The following is an 18,712-nucleotide window of genomic DNA, read 5'->3' on the forward strand; positions in this document are numbered from 1 at the left end:
GCTTAATGCGCTACAATTTCTGCAAGAATATCTGTTCTTTCGCGCGCTTTCTACAAAGCAGCACAACAGTTTGAGTCAGAATGCACCACGTGCTCTAGTTCGGCCGTTTGCAAGCAGCAGACGCAGTTAGTATGTTAAATAATTATCGCACAGCCTCGTGTATTGGTTAAACCTCTGTCCAGAATAGTGCATGCGTAGAATCGTAATGCAAATCTCACTGAGATATTTTTATGGTATTAATGCAAAGGAGATGATAGTGTAATTGTCACCCATCACCGTCTACTGTGTTTCTTCTTCCTGTAGTTAAATAGTTTTCATTCTCACGTAAGTCTTACTTAAATATTTAGAGTCAGGCACCAGTTATGTGTAGTTGGGATTCGCAACCAAATGTTTAGTTACAATAAATAATCTATGTGAAAGATAAATTCTTTGGTGTCGATCTTACCCCCTTACTCCGATTTCCAATCCTGAATTAATCAAGTTGCTTCATGCACGACATGGAGTGGTATTTATCTGGCTGCTTAAAGAAATTTGCGTACTTGTAATTAAATTTTTAAAGTAATTAAACTAACAATTTTCCAGCTCCGTTTTTTTCTAAATGGTTAGGAAGGGCTTGGGCTGGTGGCGACCCTGAATTTCTAAATTTTTATCATTACTTGTGTGAGAGAAGCAGCTAGAAATGCGAGATAACGTATATGGCTCGATGAGCAATGTCGTAAACATAGTGATACGTTACAACTGTTTTACAGAGTGCGTGCAGTCACTTCAGGCCAAGATTGGAAGCGGTTATTGCGGCTGAAGGGGATTACATCGAATAATGTTACTCCTGAAATGTACTACTACTTATATGGAAAAGGATTTTCATTTGTATTTTGTTTTAGTAATTTGCTTTTAAAAAAGTTTCATTTGCACGGATTTAAGCGCCCCAGCCTGTATACAGCTTGAACATCAATAAAACCGACAAACAGCAGGGATGGATTCCTAACTAAAAGTGGAGAATGATCACGTGTCCGGAAATGCGTCGTTACCACGATATATGACGGTGACGAATGACAGTTCCCCTGACCCCGTGCCGTGTGTTCGTTGTGTGTTGCAGGCTGTGTGACTGACGCAGCGTACTGTAGGCATTTGAATGACGCGGTATTCATCTCGGGAACAAGACAAAATGGTGTCATCAGTCCCCTTGAACTCAGAACTACTTAAACCTAACTAACCTAAGGACAACACACACATTCATGCCCGAGGCAGGATATATAGAACGTGAGGCAGCTAAGTCATAACACCCCTTGTATCTCCCCAACCGTAATAGATACAAAATGCCGTTTGGACAGTGAATTGCAGGGAAAGGGGCTACTTGAATACATCAAATTTCATGTTTTTGCTATTTTTTATCACAGGGATGTGAGGCCATCTTTGGTTTCTTAAATGGAACGCTATGTTAAATTGTAGCGTAACATGATGGGCTTAAAAAGACGATTTCAAATATGTGTATATCATATTATTTAGGCGAATAGTTTGTTCTTGTATCGTGTTATTCCTTCGAAGCGGCGTTGTACAATGCGACCTTTCCTGTTGACCACTGAGGAACTTAACAGGGAAGGCGTTGTTCTCCTGCTTATCGATAACGCCGCAAGGTGACGCACGAGGTAGCTGAAGAGAAGGGTATAAATGTGCTGCTGGGGTAATGAGACATCGCATTTCCGTCACAGTTTCTTGGAGCAGCCATGTACACCAACGAAGAAAAGTTGGATATGCTTCTAGTGTATTGAGACGGGGTACTTATGGAAAGGCAGATTTCGGTGTGGGTGGGACTCAGTTACCGTTGTTTGCTCAGATATTATTTAAAAAAAAAAAAACATTGCGTACACTTTATTTGGAACCAATTGCATGTAAGGATGACAATAAGGAACAATTATCAAATTTGACTGTTAAGACAATATGCAAATAAAAATTCTTCCGACAAATTACGTTAATGGCTGACCAGAAATTCAAATTATTTGTCAGCTGAAGGCCCCAATAGTAATTACTAAAAAAAAAACAATTTGGCGGCTGAAGGCCTAGATATAAAATTCTTACTAAAATATTATTTAAAAAAGAACAATCATATTAAGAGACAATATCTAATTAAAAATTCTTAAGACAAATTGCATTCACTACTGAAGGCTTTATTGTCAATAATCACAATCTGATAAAATCAAGAGAGAAGTAGGCCTCAGACAGAGTTCCAAGGATCGACTTGGTAAGGTCGCTCAACTTCGTAATCGATGAGACAGGCAGCCAGCAGTCGTATCCACTTAACCGGGTGGCAACTCAAAACTAGTGACAGTTTAAACGCCGGTCAACACTGTTGCAACATCTACCTAACATCAGATAACCAACACAACGATGGAACAACCCAGGCAAGGCGGAACCTGCGGACAGCACTGCGTCTTCTGAACCTGGAGTTTAGAACGTCCAGAAGCAGAAGGAACCACTACGACCAAACTAGTCCAAAAGAAACAAAATACCCGAACTACAATCAAGGAAGCTGTCGAACTACACGCCTTACCGTACAGCAGTGGCAATGCGAGGAAAGGTACACTGCCGCGAAAATACGCTAATCTCCAGGGCAGGTAACTGGGCCTTAGCGGCCACTAGGCAGAAAAATACCGCTGCTTGAACTTCACCAATAATAACACAAGGAATTCAATGATTAATAATAAAAGGTGGAGGACGGCTTATTAATTTCGCCAACTTCAAACACTCCACTCATTGTTCTTCGTCTCAGCGACGACAAACGGCGTCATCGCAAAATAGTGGAGGTTTCACTACTGGGTTCATGTTTACTCAACTCAGATGTCCTGGGTCTGGTGGAGAACGAGGTTGTCGCCTTCGCAACTACAGCCCCTCCATCCGGCAGCGCTCGCGTGTCACCAGCGGTCCCAGCATGCCCTCGAACTGTCAGACCTCCTGCTGCTCCGTCCCAACTGAACTACCCAACACACTCCGACCCCGAAAACACTTGACGTCCCTCCAATGACAGTACCACCGTACTAGATATTGATAAACGCTGCTGCTGCCATTCGCGGACAGACAATGCTAGCAAATGTCGTGGCGCCAGTAAACACAAGAAGAAAACGAGACGTCACTATCCCTATTACACGATGCCAACCTACCAACGGCACCAACGCGAGCCGCAACACAGCTCGTGATGAAGGCAGAAGAAATGCTTTTAGAGCAATAAAACGATATGGAGAGCTGTATCCTGATCAGGAGCATCCTACGGACCAGCTTCTTGCACGTATTTGCAAGAAACTACTTGAATCTGGATCATGGAACGCCATACACAGGACAAAGCAGAAAACTGCAACTAGCGAGGTACATGAAGTGGGCGTTCTAGCGTAGGCGCATAACGACCCTACTGTTTTGTTGCGACATATCGCCTTGGAATGTGGTATAAGTCAGAGAAGTGTGCTACGCATATTGCACCGGCATAGATTTCACCCATTTCACCTCTCACTACATCAAGAACTCTCCGGTGCGGATTTCGAACGGCGCCAGGAATTTTGCCGGTTTGCTCTGCAGCGCCTACGATATGATCCAACGTTTTTTCAATGCGTGCTTTTTACTGATGAAGCGACTTTCACCAATGTGAATTTGCATAATATGCATTACTGGTCAATAGAGAACGCTCATCGGCTTCGACAGGTACAGCATCAGCAACCGTTGAGTGTTAACGTGTGTGGTGCGGCATCGTCGGAAATGTCATTCTGGGTCCGTACGACACTCCGGGTATACTAAACGGCAATAACTATGCGCAGTTCCTGCGAAACGTTCTGCCCATTTTGCTGGAAGAGGTACCACTAACTACGCGTCAGTGCATGTGGTTCCTACATGACGGATGTCCTGCTCACTCTTCTCGTGTGGCTACAGAGCTGTTAAATGAAAAGTTCCCGGACTGTTGGATAGGACGACGTGCTGAAGTGAAGTGGCCAGCCCGGTCTCCTGATTTGACCCCTCTTGATTTTTTTCTGTGGGGAGCAATCAAACATAAAGTGTAAGCTCAAACTACGCCAGGCGATATGAAGCAACGTATCATCGAAGCGTGCGGTGATATCTCACGTGATACCCTCGCAACCATTCACAAATCATTCGAATTGCGACTACAAATATGCATTGCAGCAGAGGGGAAGCATTTTGAGCACATGCTTCAGTAAAGATTTGTATCATGTACCGTATGTATTTTGCATCTTGTGTGTATATGCTCCGTATTGTGATCAATATTAAATATTTTCAAATAAAAAACAAATATGTACGAAATAATTGTGACCAATAAGGGCCTCCTCATTTACATTTATATTTCTGTTACTTAAAATGTATTAACATCTTGTAGTCTTTTAATACCGTATGTTGCCTACTATTTTGGTGTCACAGTTGTCAAATAACTGAATAATATTTGCGGGACATCATCAGTTAATTTTTGCGCAAAATATCGCAGTATGTATTACTGTTGTCGGGTAAGTGGGCGTGTCTGTGTAAGGACGGAGTCGCGACGTTTACCGTGTGCTCTACACAACAGGCAAGGTCGCATTGGACAACACCGCATCGAAGGACGAACACGATACGAGAACATATCTGTGTCTCAAAAACTATTCGCCTAAATATTATGATGTACACATATTTGAAACCGTCTTTTCAAGAAAATCATGTTACGCTAAAATTTAACATAGGGTTCCACTTTAAAAAAGCCAAAGATGGCCTCATATCTCTGTAATAAAAAAAGTAGCACAAACATGAAATATGATGCATTCAAGTATCCCTTGTGCCTGCAATTCACTGTCCAAACGGCACCTTTGTATCTATTACGGTTGGGGAAATATATATACACTCTTACTTGCACATGGCGAACGTATTTTTTTATTCGGAGAAATAAATGAATAAGTTAAGCATCCATCTTTCCTGGAGCAACAACTGATTTTGGTCGACTTCAGTGAAATTCTTCTCTGATGGCCTCGCGACAACGAACAAATTCTTCAGACAGACTGCAACTTGTTTCATCAGTTTTGCCAAAAGCTGAACGGAGTGATTACAATCACAGCTGTTGAATCAGGCCTCTGTGAAAACCACAATAAAAAAAAGTCCATCGACTACCTTCACATTTCCCTTCTCTTTCACAACACTCTTTCTACAAACGCTCACTGTAAACAAACCACTTTGCCAGTTTCTCAGCTGCCATTGTTTTAACACTAACAAATGAGAAATTGTGAACCAATAATACTTCCACACACCGTCCAATCGTGGTTTGTGGAAACTTCAACGATCGCCCACGTAGTGGCTGGTTCCACGAGCTCTGGCACCGTTGGCCGGCCGGGGTGGCCGAGCTGTTCTAGGCGCTACAGTCTGGAACCGCGCGACCGCTACGGTCGCAGGTTCGAATCCTGCCTCGGGCATGGATGTCTGTGATGTCCTTAGGTTAGTTAGGTTTAAGTAGTTCTAAGTATAGGGGACTGATGACGTCAGCAGTTAAGTCCCATAGTGCTCAGTGCTATTTCTGGCACCATGTTGACTGCAGTACTGGAATATCTTCGTTAATGAACGTGTGCCGAATGATTTTCAAACCGGCTTGACAGCTTGTAAACAAACTAAATAATAGAGCAGCTGGCGATCTTATCTCGTGAGTGCTCGGTGAAGGAAACCTACCATACTAGAGTACAACACAGGCTTTATCATGTTTACCGTTAGCACTGAAAAACGTCAGCAGATTTTGCTATCTCCAGAACGTCAAAACAGAGGGCTTCCAGATGTATGTTCCTATTTATCTCAGTACTTACTTGTCCTCCCTATAGCCAATTATACATGGGGTAACAGTAGAAGTTATTTAGTTCGTTAGTCCTTGTTCCATAGGTCATATTTGCAATGATCATTATGTTTTGAAACAGAGCAAAAAAAAAAAAAAAACACACACACACACCAGACCTCTGCATATGCAGGGAGAACCAGTGCCCCACCGACAAGCTTTCAGAGGTGATAGTATGCACCATACAAGGAAAAAAAGTCAGTAAACACAGCCTCTAAAATGCATACATTAAGATCTATGAGCACTTGTGTGGAACACGTCTTTTACTGCAAGCTCTTTGCTTTCGAAATTTTGGGAGGAGGTAGTATGGAGCAAAGTTCCAAGAAAATCCAGTGAACATGGGCTATAAAATGCTTACGTTGGGAGCTATGAGCACTTGTACGATACAAGTGCTGTGTTTCGCAATAGCGAACAAGAACAAATGTTCACAGCTCTTTAATATATGCGTTTTAGAGTCGACGTTCAGAAGATATTTTTTTCCCTGTTTTGGTGAAGTAACCGATGAGCAAAGTTCTTAAAAGTATTTCTGAAACTCCCTATGATTCATCGACAGATATCTGCAATTCGCTTTTGCGAGGTGTAGCTGGAGTCAGCCCACACTCTCCACCTCTTTTATGCGACGCCCAGTCCCGACGGAAAGCGTCGGTTTGTTTCCACTTGCAAACAGAACTGGTTTTAAAATGGAATTCTGCTTGCGCATTCGGTAGGGCGGTAACAACTTACTGTAGTGCGATGATCGTTTTACCGACGTGTGATAACAGGGACAGTAAAACAAGAAGAACAGCCAGTACTGCAGCAGCAACATCGCTGCTCACTCGTTGCTGCAGTCGCACTACGCAAAGTTGTTACCGCTCTGCCGAACGCGCACGCAGAATTCCACATTCAAAGTCATTTCATTTGTAATGGGAATGAAAGTAATGCTTTGCATCGACACTAGACGTCCCGTGAAAGAGATGGTGACTCCAACTACACACACACTAACATATATTACTACTGCCCAATAAAACTGCTACACCAGGAAGATGACGTATTACAGACGTGAAATTTAACAGACAGGAAGAAGAAGCTGTGATATGCAAATGATTAGCTTTTCAGAGCATTCACACAAGGTTGGCGCCGGTGGCGACACCTACAACGTGCTGACATGAGGAGAGTTTCCAACCGATTTCTCATACACAAACAACAGTTGACCGGCGTTGCCTGATGAAACGTTGTTGTGATGCCTCGTTTACGGAAGAGAAATGCGTACCATCACGTTTCCGACTTTGATAAAGGTCGGATTATAGCCTACCGCGATTGCGGTTTATCGTATCGCAACATTGCTGCTCGCGTTGGTCGAGATCCAATGACTGTTAGCAGAATATGGAATCGGTGAGTTCTGGAGGGTAATACGGAACGCCGTGCTGGATCCCAACGGCCTCGTATCACTAGCAGTCGAGATGACAGGCATCTTATCCGCATGGCTGTAACGGATCGTGCAGCCACGTCTCGATCCCTGAGTCAACAGATGGGGACGTTTGCAAGACAACAACCATCTGCACGAACAGTTCGACGACGTTTGCAGCAGCGTGGACTATCAGCTCGGAGACCGTGGCTGCGGTTCCCCTTGACGCTGCTTCACAGACAGGAGCGCCTCTGATGGTGTACTCAACTACGAACCTGTGTGCAGGAATGACAAAACGTCATTTTTTCGGATGAATCCAGGTTCTGTTTACAGCATCCTGATGGTCGCATATGTATTTGGCGACATCGCGGCGAACGCGCATTAGAAGCGTGGATTCGTCATCGCGATACTGGCGTATCACCCGGCGTGATGGTATGAGGTGCCAATGGTTACACGTCTCGGTCACCTCTTGTTCGCATTGACGGCACTTTGAACAGTGGACGTTACATTTCAGATGTGTTACGACCCCTTCATTCGATCCCTGCGAAACCCTACATTTCAGCAGGATAATGCACGACCGCATGTTGCAAGTTCTGCACGGGCCTTTCTGGATACAGAAAATGCCCGACTGCTGCCCTGGCCAGCACATTCTCCAGATCTCTCATCAATTGAAAACGACTGGTCAATGGTGGCCGAGCAAGTGGCTCGTCACAAAACGCCAGTCACTACTCTTGATGAACTGTGGTATCGTGTTGAAGCTGCATGGGCAGCTGTACCTGTACGCGCCATCCAAGCTCTGTTTGACTCAATGCCGAGGCGTATGAAGGCCGCTATTACGGCCAGAGGTGGTTGTTGTGGGTTCTGATTTCTCAGGATCTATGCACCCAAATTGCGGGAAAATGTAATCACATGTCAGTTCTAGTATAATGTATTTGGCCAATGAATACCCGTTTATCATCGGCATTTCTTCTTGGTGTAGCAATTTTAATGGCCAATAGTGTATATATATATATATATATATATATATATATATATATATATATAGTAGAAGAATTCTTGAATAGCATGTAGCCAAATACACATGCACATGCACGCACGCAAACACACACATATATATCACTGTCCAAACGTCATCTTTGTATCTTTTACGGTTGGGGAGGTATGGTTATACATACACACTCTTACTCGCACATAGCGAACATATTTTTTATTCGGGAAAATAAATAAGTTAAGCATCGATGGTTCCTGGAGCAAGAACTGATTTTGGTCCACTTCATGGGAATTAGTATGTTTTGGTTTAGCGACGAATCCCGCTTTCATTTGGGTGGGTCCGTCGATACGCAAAACTGTCACATTTGGGGGACTGAGACTCCGAATTTCGCGATCGCGTCTCTTCACCCTTAACGGGTGACTGTGTAGTGTGCAGTGTCCAGTCGCGGAATAATCGGTGCGTATTCCTTGACGGTACGATGGCTAACGGACGGTACGTGAATGTTTTGGACACTGATTTCGACAAGATGCGGTTCATGCAAGGGGGAGCTCGAGCACATCCAAGCAGGAGAGTGATGTCCTGGAGGAGCACTTTGAGGACCGCATTCTGGTTCTGGGATGCTGAGAGGCCACTGGCATGGGCCTCGATTGGCCGCCATATTCTCCGGATCTGAACACATGCGACTCCTTTTTGTGGCGCTATATTAAAGTCAAGGTGTACAGCAATAACCCCCAAAACCATTGTTGAGCTGAAAACAGCCATTCAGGAGGTTATCGACAGCATCGATGTCCCGACACTTTAGCGAGCGGGTTATGGAGAATTTCGCTACTCGTCAGCGCCACATTATCGCCAATGATGGCAGACGTGTCTAACACATCGTGACCAAAATCCGAGTGTCTGTAGAGACGTTTACATACTGAATGCACGCCTTAGTTCGTAAGTAATTTATGTTTTTTTCATATAGTTCAATAGTTGTCACCTCGTGTAGCTTCGCCGAGCGTGGTAGCCGGGCAGTCTTGGCGCCTTGGTACGGTCCGCGCAGCTCCCCTTCTCGGAGGTGCGAGTCCTCCCTCGGGCATGGGTGTGTGTGTGTGTTGTTCTTAGCGTAAGTTAGTCTAAGGTAGGTTAAGTAGTATGTAAGCCTAGGGACCGATGACCTCAGCGGTCTGATCCCATAGAACTTACCACAGATTTCCAATTTATATTACTTCTGTGCACTTGACTGTACTCGCAACAAGTTTCGTAGACAGTATCCATATATGTCGCTAAATGCACCTACCAAGTATTTCGTGGTACCACAAATATTTCAAGAGGTATGACTTCATAAACTGTGAGATGCGCATACAACTGCTGCAACGTTTAAAGTCGTTACTTCTTTTCTACTAACTCTATTCTCAGCACATTTTGCAGACAGTATCCGCTTAATGTAGCTAAAGAATTATATCACTGTATGACACATAGATTAGCCGGCCGCTGTGGCCGAGCGATTCTAGGCGCTTCGATCTGGAACCACGCTGCTGCTACGGTTGCAGGTTGGAATCCTGCCTCGGGCATGGATGTGTGTGATGTCCTCAAGTTAGTTAGGTTTAAGTAGTTCTAAGTTCTAGGGGACTGATGACCTCAGATGTTAAGTCCCATAGTGCTCAGAGCCATTTGAACCATTTTGTTACTTGTAAGACATTCATACAGTCGAGTCTAATTAAGAACATCCCTGACACTCGGCAGCGCTTTTGACAGCTTTGAACTGCGAAGTGCGAACGGCTGTAGGCGAAAACGGAAGCCATCTTTAGAGTTACAAAGAGGCGTTGCCATGGAGAGGTTGCAGGCACGCGAAGCAGAAACTGTACGGGGTCGTGTTTCTTAATTTGGATACTGTGGTCGCAGATCTGTAAATTACACGTATTTCTTTGTACGACTGTTTCATAATTTCAAAAGTGTTTCCACGAATACATGGAAATGAAATTTTTTCGATGCTCCACTACAAAGACAGTCCATTTTTTCTTTGCGTTTCTAATACAAAATTGGTAAAATTAAATCCCAGGCAATGCCGGGTTTGTCAGCTAGTACACATACACACAAATGGTTCAAATGGCTCTGAGCACTATGGGACTCAACTGCTGAGGTCATTAGTCCCCTCGAGCTTAGAACTAGTTAAACCTAACTAACCTAAGGACATCACAAACATCCATGCCCGAGGCAGGATTCGAACCTGCGACCGTAGCGGTCTTGCGGTTCCAAACTGCAGCGCCTTTAACCGCACGGCCACTTCGGCCGGCACACATACACACACATTTTGTTTCCAGATCTGTCGATATGAGACAAGATGGGCAGCTTACGCTGTCTGGGATGTCGATGGTGAAGGGCCGGATGGACTCGTCCACCTGCTTGGGTTCTCCAGGTCCCCACCAGGCCTCTTCCAGCTTCCGCTGGTCGAACGACTCCTCTTCTGGAGCAGTTAGCCTCTTCCAGAAGTACACCGCCAGTATCACGGCCATCACGAACAGTAGCACCATCTTCAAAGGTCACGTACACGGAAGCTTCTGGCGTGTACCTGCAACAAGTAGCAAGAGCCGCTTGTACACTCTCCGTCTGAGAATTCAGCAGTTTCAACAGGCGCAACATTTCTACCGTGGCGTTATATTCTTTAGAGAAAGAGCGAATAGAGCCAACTATAAAACAATGGTTAGACCATCCATCCTGGGAATCGAGAATTTGAACGGTTTTTGCTTGTTATCAATATTTCTGCTGGCAAGATATCAAAATATGTGAAACAAGTGGGTCTCTGAGACCGGGCGAAAATTTTTCAAGGTTAGTCATAGCGGAATGCTGCTATACTCCATCTATTCTCCTTCAACTATCAACCTTGCAATGTTTTGCTGTCGGTTGCGTCATCGCCTTCGTTGTTTGTTGTCGACACGTGTTACTGATAGGTGTTAGGGTCTCCTAGACCGTGCTTCGTTAAGGACGTTACTATTTTCTTCAGTACGATACCGTTGTACAACACGCGTTCTCAGGAACATGGCAGTTTTAATGTTCCCGAGTTTGACGAAATTTTTTATCGGTGTCCAGAGGAAGATGTCAGGAGTATAGATCAAGAAATAGACGGAAAAGACGACGATTTTACAATAGCTAGTGATCACAGTTCTGTATCGAACAAGAGCATCATTCCGGGGGAGAACAAAATAGTTGTGATGAGGCTCTGTCTGTTTCTGCAACAAAATACTTGGAAGTGTTAATTAAAATTAATCATTTTTGCAGACCTTTTTTGGGACAAGTTTAAACCCTGGAATTTAGTTTCACATGGAAATTTTCTTGCTAAAGAGATAGTATAATTTTTCAGGATGTAAAATTCAATTCTCTAACAGTTCATTTATGTTAACCATTTAAAACAACCACAGAAAATTATGTGATTTTGTGTCATAAATAGCTGAATGCTGCAGGCTTTATTTAGTGCAATAAAATAAACAAGAAATATTTAAACAGTAATTAAACAATTGCGATAAAAATAGGCCAGTTACATTGCTCTCTACATTGTTTTTATTGCGTATATCACAATGAGTTCATTCCGGCATGTTGCCATCGTCATGCGTTCTGTAAATACATTGTCAATAGCCTTGATAATATGAACTATAGCTATGTTTGGAGAGGTATTACACATGACTGGTGTTTTTTCTTTACATGTAATATCGATGCCGCCAGATGCTGTCTTTGTTGGACTTTGTATTTACAAGTTCCTTGTATGTTCTTTGTGGGCGTAATTCTACATCTGACTTTTAGATATAAGATTAGTCAGTTTTTTGTCCTTTTTTTTCCTCTTGACAACTTGGACCGAAGATATTACATATTTACATAGTTACTACCAGAAGTTGGTGATGTGTGAAAATTCGGTTATGTTTTGATTATTTTCTTAGGTTTATTCTAATTATGTTTTTTACATGACATGTCTTTTGATTGCTTTCGTGTAGAAGCGTACATTGTTTACACTGCCAAGGGACTTGATACATCATACCGTTCCTGAGGGAAAAGAGTCTTAGCGGAGCGCAGACAGACAGTCAGATAACAAATAACAAAAAAAAAGTATTGTTTCGTGTGGTATAATTACAGATTCAGAAATTTCGGATTATTTCGTCTACTTGTACTCTGGAACCTTGCTTTTCGCCAAATTTCATGATTCTAGGTCAACGGGAAGTATACTGTAGGTTTTGATGAATGAGTTTCCGAGCATCAAAATATGTGACACAAATGGCTGTAACTTTTGATTACCTTGACTTGGAAGCTTGAAGTGTTTATAACACCAAGGAACCATAGACTTGAGCACGTAAGACAAATTTCAACTTGATGGGCCATCAAGAAAAAGAGATCTTAACAGACGAACAGACAGACAGTCTGATGACAAATTAAAAAAAATGGGCAGATGCGAGAAGTTTCCATACAAATTTAATGATGTATACAGACAGTTCACACATCCTGGAAATTGCGCGTATTGACCATGTTTGCCTGTTATCGGCATTGATAATGGCAAGAAACGGGCCCCAAAGATTCCAAGACTTACGAGAATGTTTCAATTTCCAGTTGTACACTGGATAACAAATAACATAAGAAATGTTTTTGTCGTGTGTTGTAGTTACAAATTAACGATTTCGGATTTTTCCGTTTACTTGTACTTGTAAGTGTACTGTCATATCGCTGGTTTAGTTGTGGAGTATCTTTGCAGGCAGCCGCGTCTATGTAGAGTCGAGCGCGGGACACTGAACTGTTATGTTGTGTGGTGTGTAGCTTTGCACGTGAGAGGCATTGTTAGTATGGAAGTTGAAGTGTTTGCTACAAGTGCTGTTACAGTAATCTGTAGTTGTGGAGTATCTTTGCAGGCAGCCGCGTCTATGTAGAGTCGAGCGCGGGACACGGAACTGTTATGTTGTGTAGTGTGTAGCTCTACATGTGAGAGGCATTATTAGCATGGAATTTGAAGTGTTGCTACAATTGTTGTTACAGTACAGTGATGAAATATGGAAATGATTCAGAGGAAAGTGCGTCAAGAAGTAATTTAAAACTGAGCAGTGCCGCCGATAACGTATTTGTGTATCCTCTCGTTGCGTGTCATACCGTACAGCATCAATCATCCGCGCCGTGTTCGATCTCTCAGAATGTAACACGCCCGGGAGTACAAATGGGGGTGGGGGACCCTTTTAACTGGTTGTCGTTCTGGACCGCGCGCCCTATCCACTCCACTTACCTGGTAGTCCCTCGGCGGTCGTGCTGTTCTGCTCCACACTGCTGCTGGCTTGCCTGAAATTATCTATCGAATTATGCAAGCGGGTTTAGGGGAGCCACTCAACGTTAAGACACAACACAGTTCGATAACAACAATTGTAGCAACACTTCAAATTCCATGCTAATAATGCCTCTCACATGTAGAGCTACACACTACACAACATAACAGTTCCGTGTCCCGCGCTCGACTCTACATAGACGCGGCTGCCTGCAAAGATACTCCACAACTAAACCAGCGATATGACAGTACACTTACATACTGTGAGACATTGCTTCTTGCCCAGCTAAGTGATTCTAGGTCAAAGGGAAGCGCTCTATAGGTTTTATTTTCATGAGTGAGTTTTGTAGTATCAAAATATGTTACGTAAATGGCCGTATGTCCTGATTGCACTGAATAAAAAGCTTCAATTATTTACACCACAAAAGGAGTGTAGACTGCACTACATGGCATAAATTTCATGCTGATAACACTACGCTTTCTTAGCAAACGGATTATGAACAGTCGGACAGGCAGAGCGACAGACTAACCAACCAACCGACAGACTAACCAACCAACCGACAGACCAACCAACCGGCCGACAGGCCGATGACAGACAACAAAATGGTCCCGTGATGGTTCCGTTTGCACCGACTGAGGTACGAACACCTAAAAAACAGCTACAGACAGCTTAGGAATAGCTTATATTACACCCCCCACTCCCCCTCCCACCCGAAGATGTTGCTCTCACTTATAACAATCGGTTATTATAACTAACTTAAAACAGAAACCCAACAGAAGAAAACGCACTTTTAACGGAATCTAAACGCACTCCTGCACGGTTTATACTGATAAGCCGAAACATTATAACGTTATGGTTCGCTTTGAGAACGCCTTACAACAGCGAATCTGCGTCTTACAGACTCGACAAGTGTTTGGTCGGCTTGAAGTGGTATGTGGTATCAGATGTCTACGTAAGGACCATGCGGTTCGCGTAAATTACGGTGCTTTGTGGGGGTGGACGTGGCGCCCGGTAGCGTCTCAGATGTGCGGCATTAGATTCAGATCGGATGAATTCGGTGGCCGAGCCATCAACGTGGGTTAACTAACCTCCCCTTCGAACCATTATGGCAGGATTCTGGCGCTCTGACAGAGACAGTTATCCTGCTGGAAGATGTCATGGCAGTAGGGAAAGAGATCAGCGGAAAAATGCTCCTCCTATAGGAGCAAAAAAATGACAAGAGTCTCCCGTTTGCTTTAAAAAACTCTGACTTAAAAGTGGGATACCTCATACTACTTTCCTCAGTACCTTTAAAAATTTTCCCAAAAATTCTCTGAGCATTTCTTCAATAGAGGATATGTGTTTCACAGTAGCAAAGATAAATAAATGTTCGTAGCTCCTCGCGTATGCGTTTTAGAGCCCATATTTATTGAACTTTTTATCTTGTTTTGGTGCATACTACCACCCCTGAAAATTGCCTATTCCACAATCATAGCAACAACACTGGTACATATATTTCAGTGTCAGAGGCAACACAATGAGTTTCGCTTATAGCTTTCAACTCTTTCTTTCCCGGCGTCCCTCACCTCAAATTGATACGTTCACCCTTCTCCATCATCTCTGTAAGTCCGTAATATTATCAAGGAATCGCTCTGTATACATACACACGCGCACACACACACACATATATATATATATATATATATATATATATATATATATATATATATATATATATATATATATATAACATTTCCGAACCGGGGTTCGTATCCTCACTTTGAGCCTCAAGATGCCATCTACATCCCATCTAAGTGTGTCAGAGTAATTTTGAAACACCCTACATATTCCTTCCTCCTACGTATACCCCGCGAACATACCACGAAGATAAAATTAGAGAGATTCGAGTCGACAAGGAGGCTTACCGGCAATCGTTCTTCCCGCCAACTATTCGCGACTGGAACAGGAAATTGGAAGAAGTGACAATGGTAAACAAAGTTCCCTCCGCCACGCACCGCGGCACCCTTCAAGCACAGCGGTTCGTCGACCATATTCCAGGTCCTGATTTGTTGCCCTTCATGGCAAGCCATCCTGGGCCTACATTTCAGCAAGATGATCCCCTCCTACACACAGAGAGGACTGCCTCTCTTCGCGCTTGCGAAACCCCACCTCGACCTGCAAGGTCGCTGGGTGTCTCCCCAACTGGTAACGTTTGGAGCATTATGGGTGGAGTCCTCCAACCAGCTCGGAATTTTGGCGGCCTGACGCGCCAGTCGGTCAGAATTTGGCACGATGTGCTTCAGGAGAACATCCAACAATTCTGTCAATCAGTGGCAAGCCAAATAACTGCTTGCATAACGACAAGAGGTGGAGCAACGCGTTCTTGACTTTGTGAAGCTCTTTTTCTAGAATAGATCTTCCAGTTTTTCTGAAATTGTAATCATTTATTCGTCTGTACATGTACATTGCACCCACCGATTTCCGTCTGATTTGGATAATTCCTTCGTTGTGCGTCGCTTCTTTTTTGTCTTAGATTGTATTTCCAGTGCAATGCCGATACAAACACAACTGGGCGTAAGAAATCATATGGAATGCTATTATTCTGTAACCACTCCGGAGACCAGAGATTCCTTGTACCAAAATACTCAGGAAGTGTCCCTGAACAAACCGCGAAATTTTGTAGGTGGCGTTTTTAGTTCGCCCTGTTGATTGCAGCAGTAACAAATTGGTGGAAGCCCACAGAAAGGGCCTGCGACTATGTCGTTACAAGACAGACAGGTAGGAAAATCCGACAATGGAATAAAGAGTCGAGGCACAAGTTCGGGCTAAAGGAGGAATGAAGAAGGAGTCGTAAGTGTCCCCTTCAATGGAACCGCCACGGCACGCACCTTAACTCTTTCGTGAGCAGCGGACATATTTGTCCCACATACAAGTTTATTTCCTTGAGTTCACAAGGGTATGAACGTTCTCACATCTCTTCCGTGTCGCGATCGAGTTTTGAGTGTATCAAGATTTGGAGCCAAAAAGCTCATTGTTTGGCACCTAGTGCACGAGATATCACTTGTTTCTGTTGTGCAACGTGTGCTTGTGTTTTGGCGGTTTTACGTTATTTTTTTCCGTCTGCAATTTATTTATTGTCTTTTTTGTATTGTTTGCTAGAAACACGCATATTTATGCTCATTTCTGTTGATAAAACTCTTGTAATTTCGTTTAATGGTTCTGTCTTACGCCAGTGTACGTGAGATTTTCTAAATGTGCCTTTTGTTGATAGTTGTGTATACATTTTTACATTTAGTTACTTTATTCGGTGGTGCAATTTCATTTCGTTTCCCTTGGTTTGATATGGAACGGAAACTCCGCAATCTCTCTCTCTCTCTCTCTCTCTCTCTCTCTCTCTCTCCCTCCCCCAGTTGAAAGCTGCCTTACAAAGGCAAGGTGAAAAGAAAATTGGTCACATCTTTCTCGATTGTTACAGTTCCACGTGATAAAACTGTTCGCTATTGCAACGTCCAATGGAAAATAAAGAAGGACGATATCACCATTGGAGTGACCTAGGACCAATAACGTATCTTTCTCTCCGCTGAGGAAAGCGTTCTGCAGCACCCATTGCAGCTGTTTGCTATAGACAGAGGGCAGGACATAGCTCAGGTTGCGCCCTCTCTATTTTCTTCCGGTGAGGAATCATACGTCTTGCGGGTGGTAAGCAGTTGACAAAACTGTAACTGGCTTATCATCTTGCCATCTTACTACACATACGCACCCTTTTGTACGGATGATGATGTGCGCTTGTAAGCAATAGGAAAACATTTTCCAACAAGAATCACAAGGAGACGATGCAGGCAATGCAGCAAACGGAAGCAAGAGGTAGGTACTAATTTCATATGTACCTACTGCAAAGTACCACTATGTGAGCCGTGCGTGGCCCGCGTTCAAGCCATATCTCTCTTTCACATTCTGTGTTACTGTATTGCCACCTCGTTTCGTTAATTCAATTACTGGTGTTACTGAGTTGCTGCCTTGTCTGCCCGTGAGCGGCAGCAGCAGCGCTTATCGATATGCCCCGCCGTATTGTCTTTGCTGGACTGCTATTACTTCCCGGGTTGTCCCGTGTTGAGTGGAGAGTTCGTATCTGGCAGTGAGTTGGAACGCGCCAGCAGTGCAGTTCGGACCTTGCAGTCGGACAGTTGGGACGCGGCAGAAGTTGGGTCGGGTTGGAGCGGCAGTGAGGTTCGGATAGCCATGACTCGCCCGACCGTTGCCGGCACACATGGTTTCAACAGGGACGGTCTTGGTTGATCGCCGGTTGCTCGTCTTACTGGACGACGAGATTGCTCGCCGATCGTTCATGGGTTGGAGACGTGTGTGTCTCAACTCGTGGTTCGTCCTCGCCACTGCACAGTCACTGCCGTCAGCATCTTCTAGTCCTCGTGCAGATGTTCGTGGGGCTGTGTGTAGTTTATGTGATTTTCACGGACAAGTTTATGTAAGTGTTGTCGGCGTACTGCTTCTCACTTAGTCGGTCGTTTGATTAAACGACGTGGGTTTTTGGGTCGTCCACCCCTTATGGGTTATCTGGGATCCGTTCTTGTTTGGTTCCACAGTCTCTGCTGTCAGCATCTTTGGAATTTTGGCGCAAGTGCGGAGCGGAACCTTGGTGCAAGTGTGGAGCGGAAATCACCTTGAGCATTGGTCTGTTGACGATCTGTCGGTTGGGTTCACGTCGGATTGAGGGTGGTTGGCCGACTGCCTTCCTAACCTAAGTGAACGTTAGTGTTTCAAGTGTTGGCCGACACCCGAAACTTCTGAGCGCCGCTAGCTGCACTGCCTTTTCTTATTTTCTGTTCAAATGTTCAAATGTTCAAATGTTCAAATGTGTGTGAAATCTTATGGGACTTAACTGCTAAGGTCATCAGTCCCTAAGGTTACACACTACTTAACCTAAATTATCCTAAGGACACACACACACACACCCATGCCCGAGGGAGGACTCGAACCTCCGCCGGGACCAGCCGCACAGTCCATGACTGCAGCGCCCTAGACCGCTCGGGTAGCCCCGCGCTGCTATTTGTATGTTGTGTGTATTTGTATGGCTCATAGCCGATGGTTTGAATTAAAGTTGAATTGTTTTTAGTTGTGTTTTAAGTCATGGGCCTTCACCCACATCAAAATTAAATTTCTTTACTTGTCAAGTCTCAGATTGTTTAGGCATTCAGCCTGATTAAAGTATTGTTTAAAGATAAAGCCTTGCGCCT

The 18,712-nt window shown here is 44.0% G+C and overlaps 1 protein-coding gene across 1 annotated transcript in view; it reads right to left on the reverse strand.

The window, feature by feature from the left end:
- The window catches only part of LOC124552447 (juvenile hormone epoxide hydrolase 1-like), a 97,824-nt gene that overhangs the window by 55,551 nt on the left and 23,561 nt on the right, over positions 1–18,712 (reverse strand). Inside the window, exon 2 of the mRNA XM_047126725.1 lies at positions 10,548–10,762. Coding sequence (XP_046982681.1) covers positions 10,548–10,724 — 177 coding nt within the window. The 5' untranslated portion in view covers positions 10,725–10,762. The remainder of the gene's footprint in view (positions 1–10,547; positions 10,763–18,712) is intronic.

The sequence above is a fragment of the Schistocerca americana genome, chromosome 10 (genome assembly GCF_021461395.2).
Source record: "Schistocerca americana isolate TAMUIC-IGC-003095 chromosome 10, iqSchAmer2.1, whole genome shotgun sequence".
Lineage (NCBI taxonomy): Eukaryota > Metazoa > Arthropoda > Insecta > Orthoptera > Acrididae > Schistocerca > Schistocerca americana.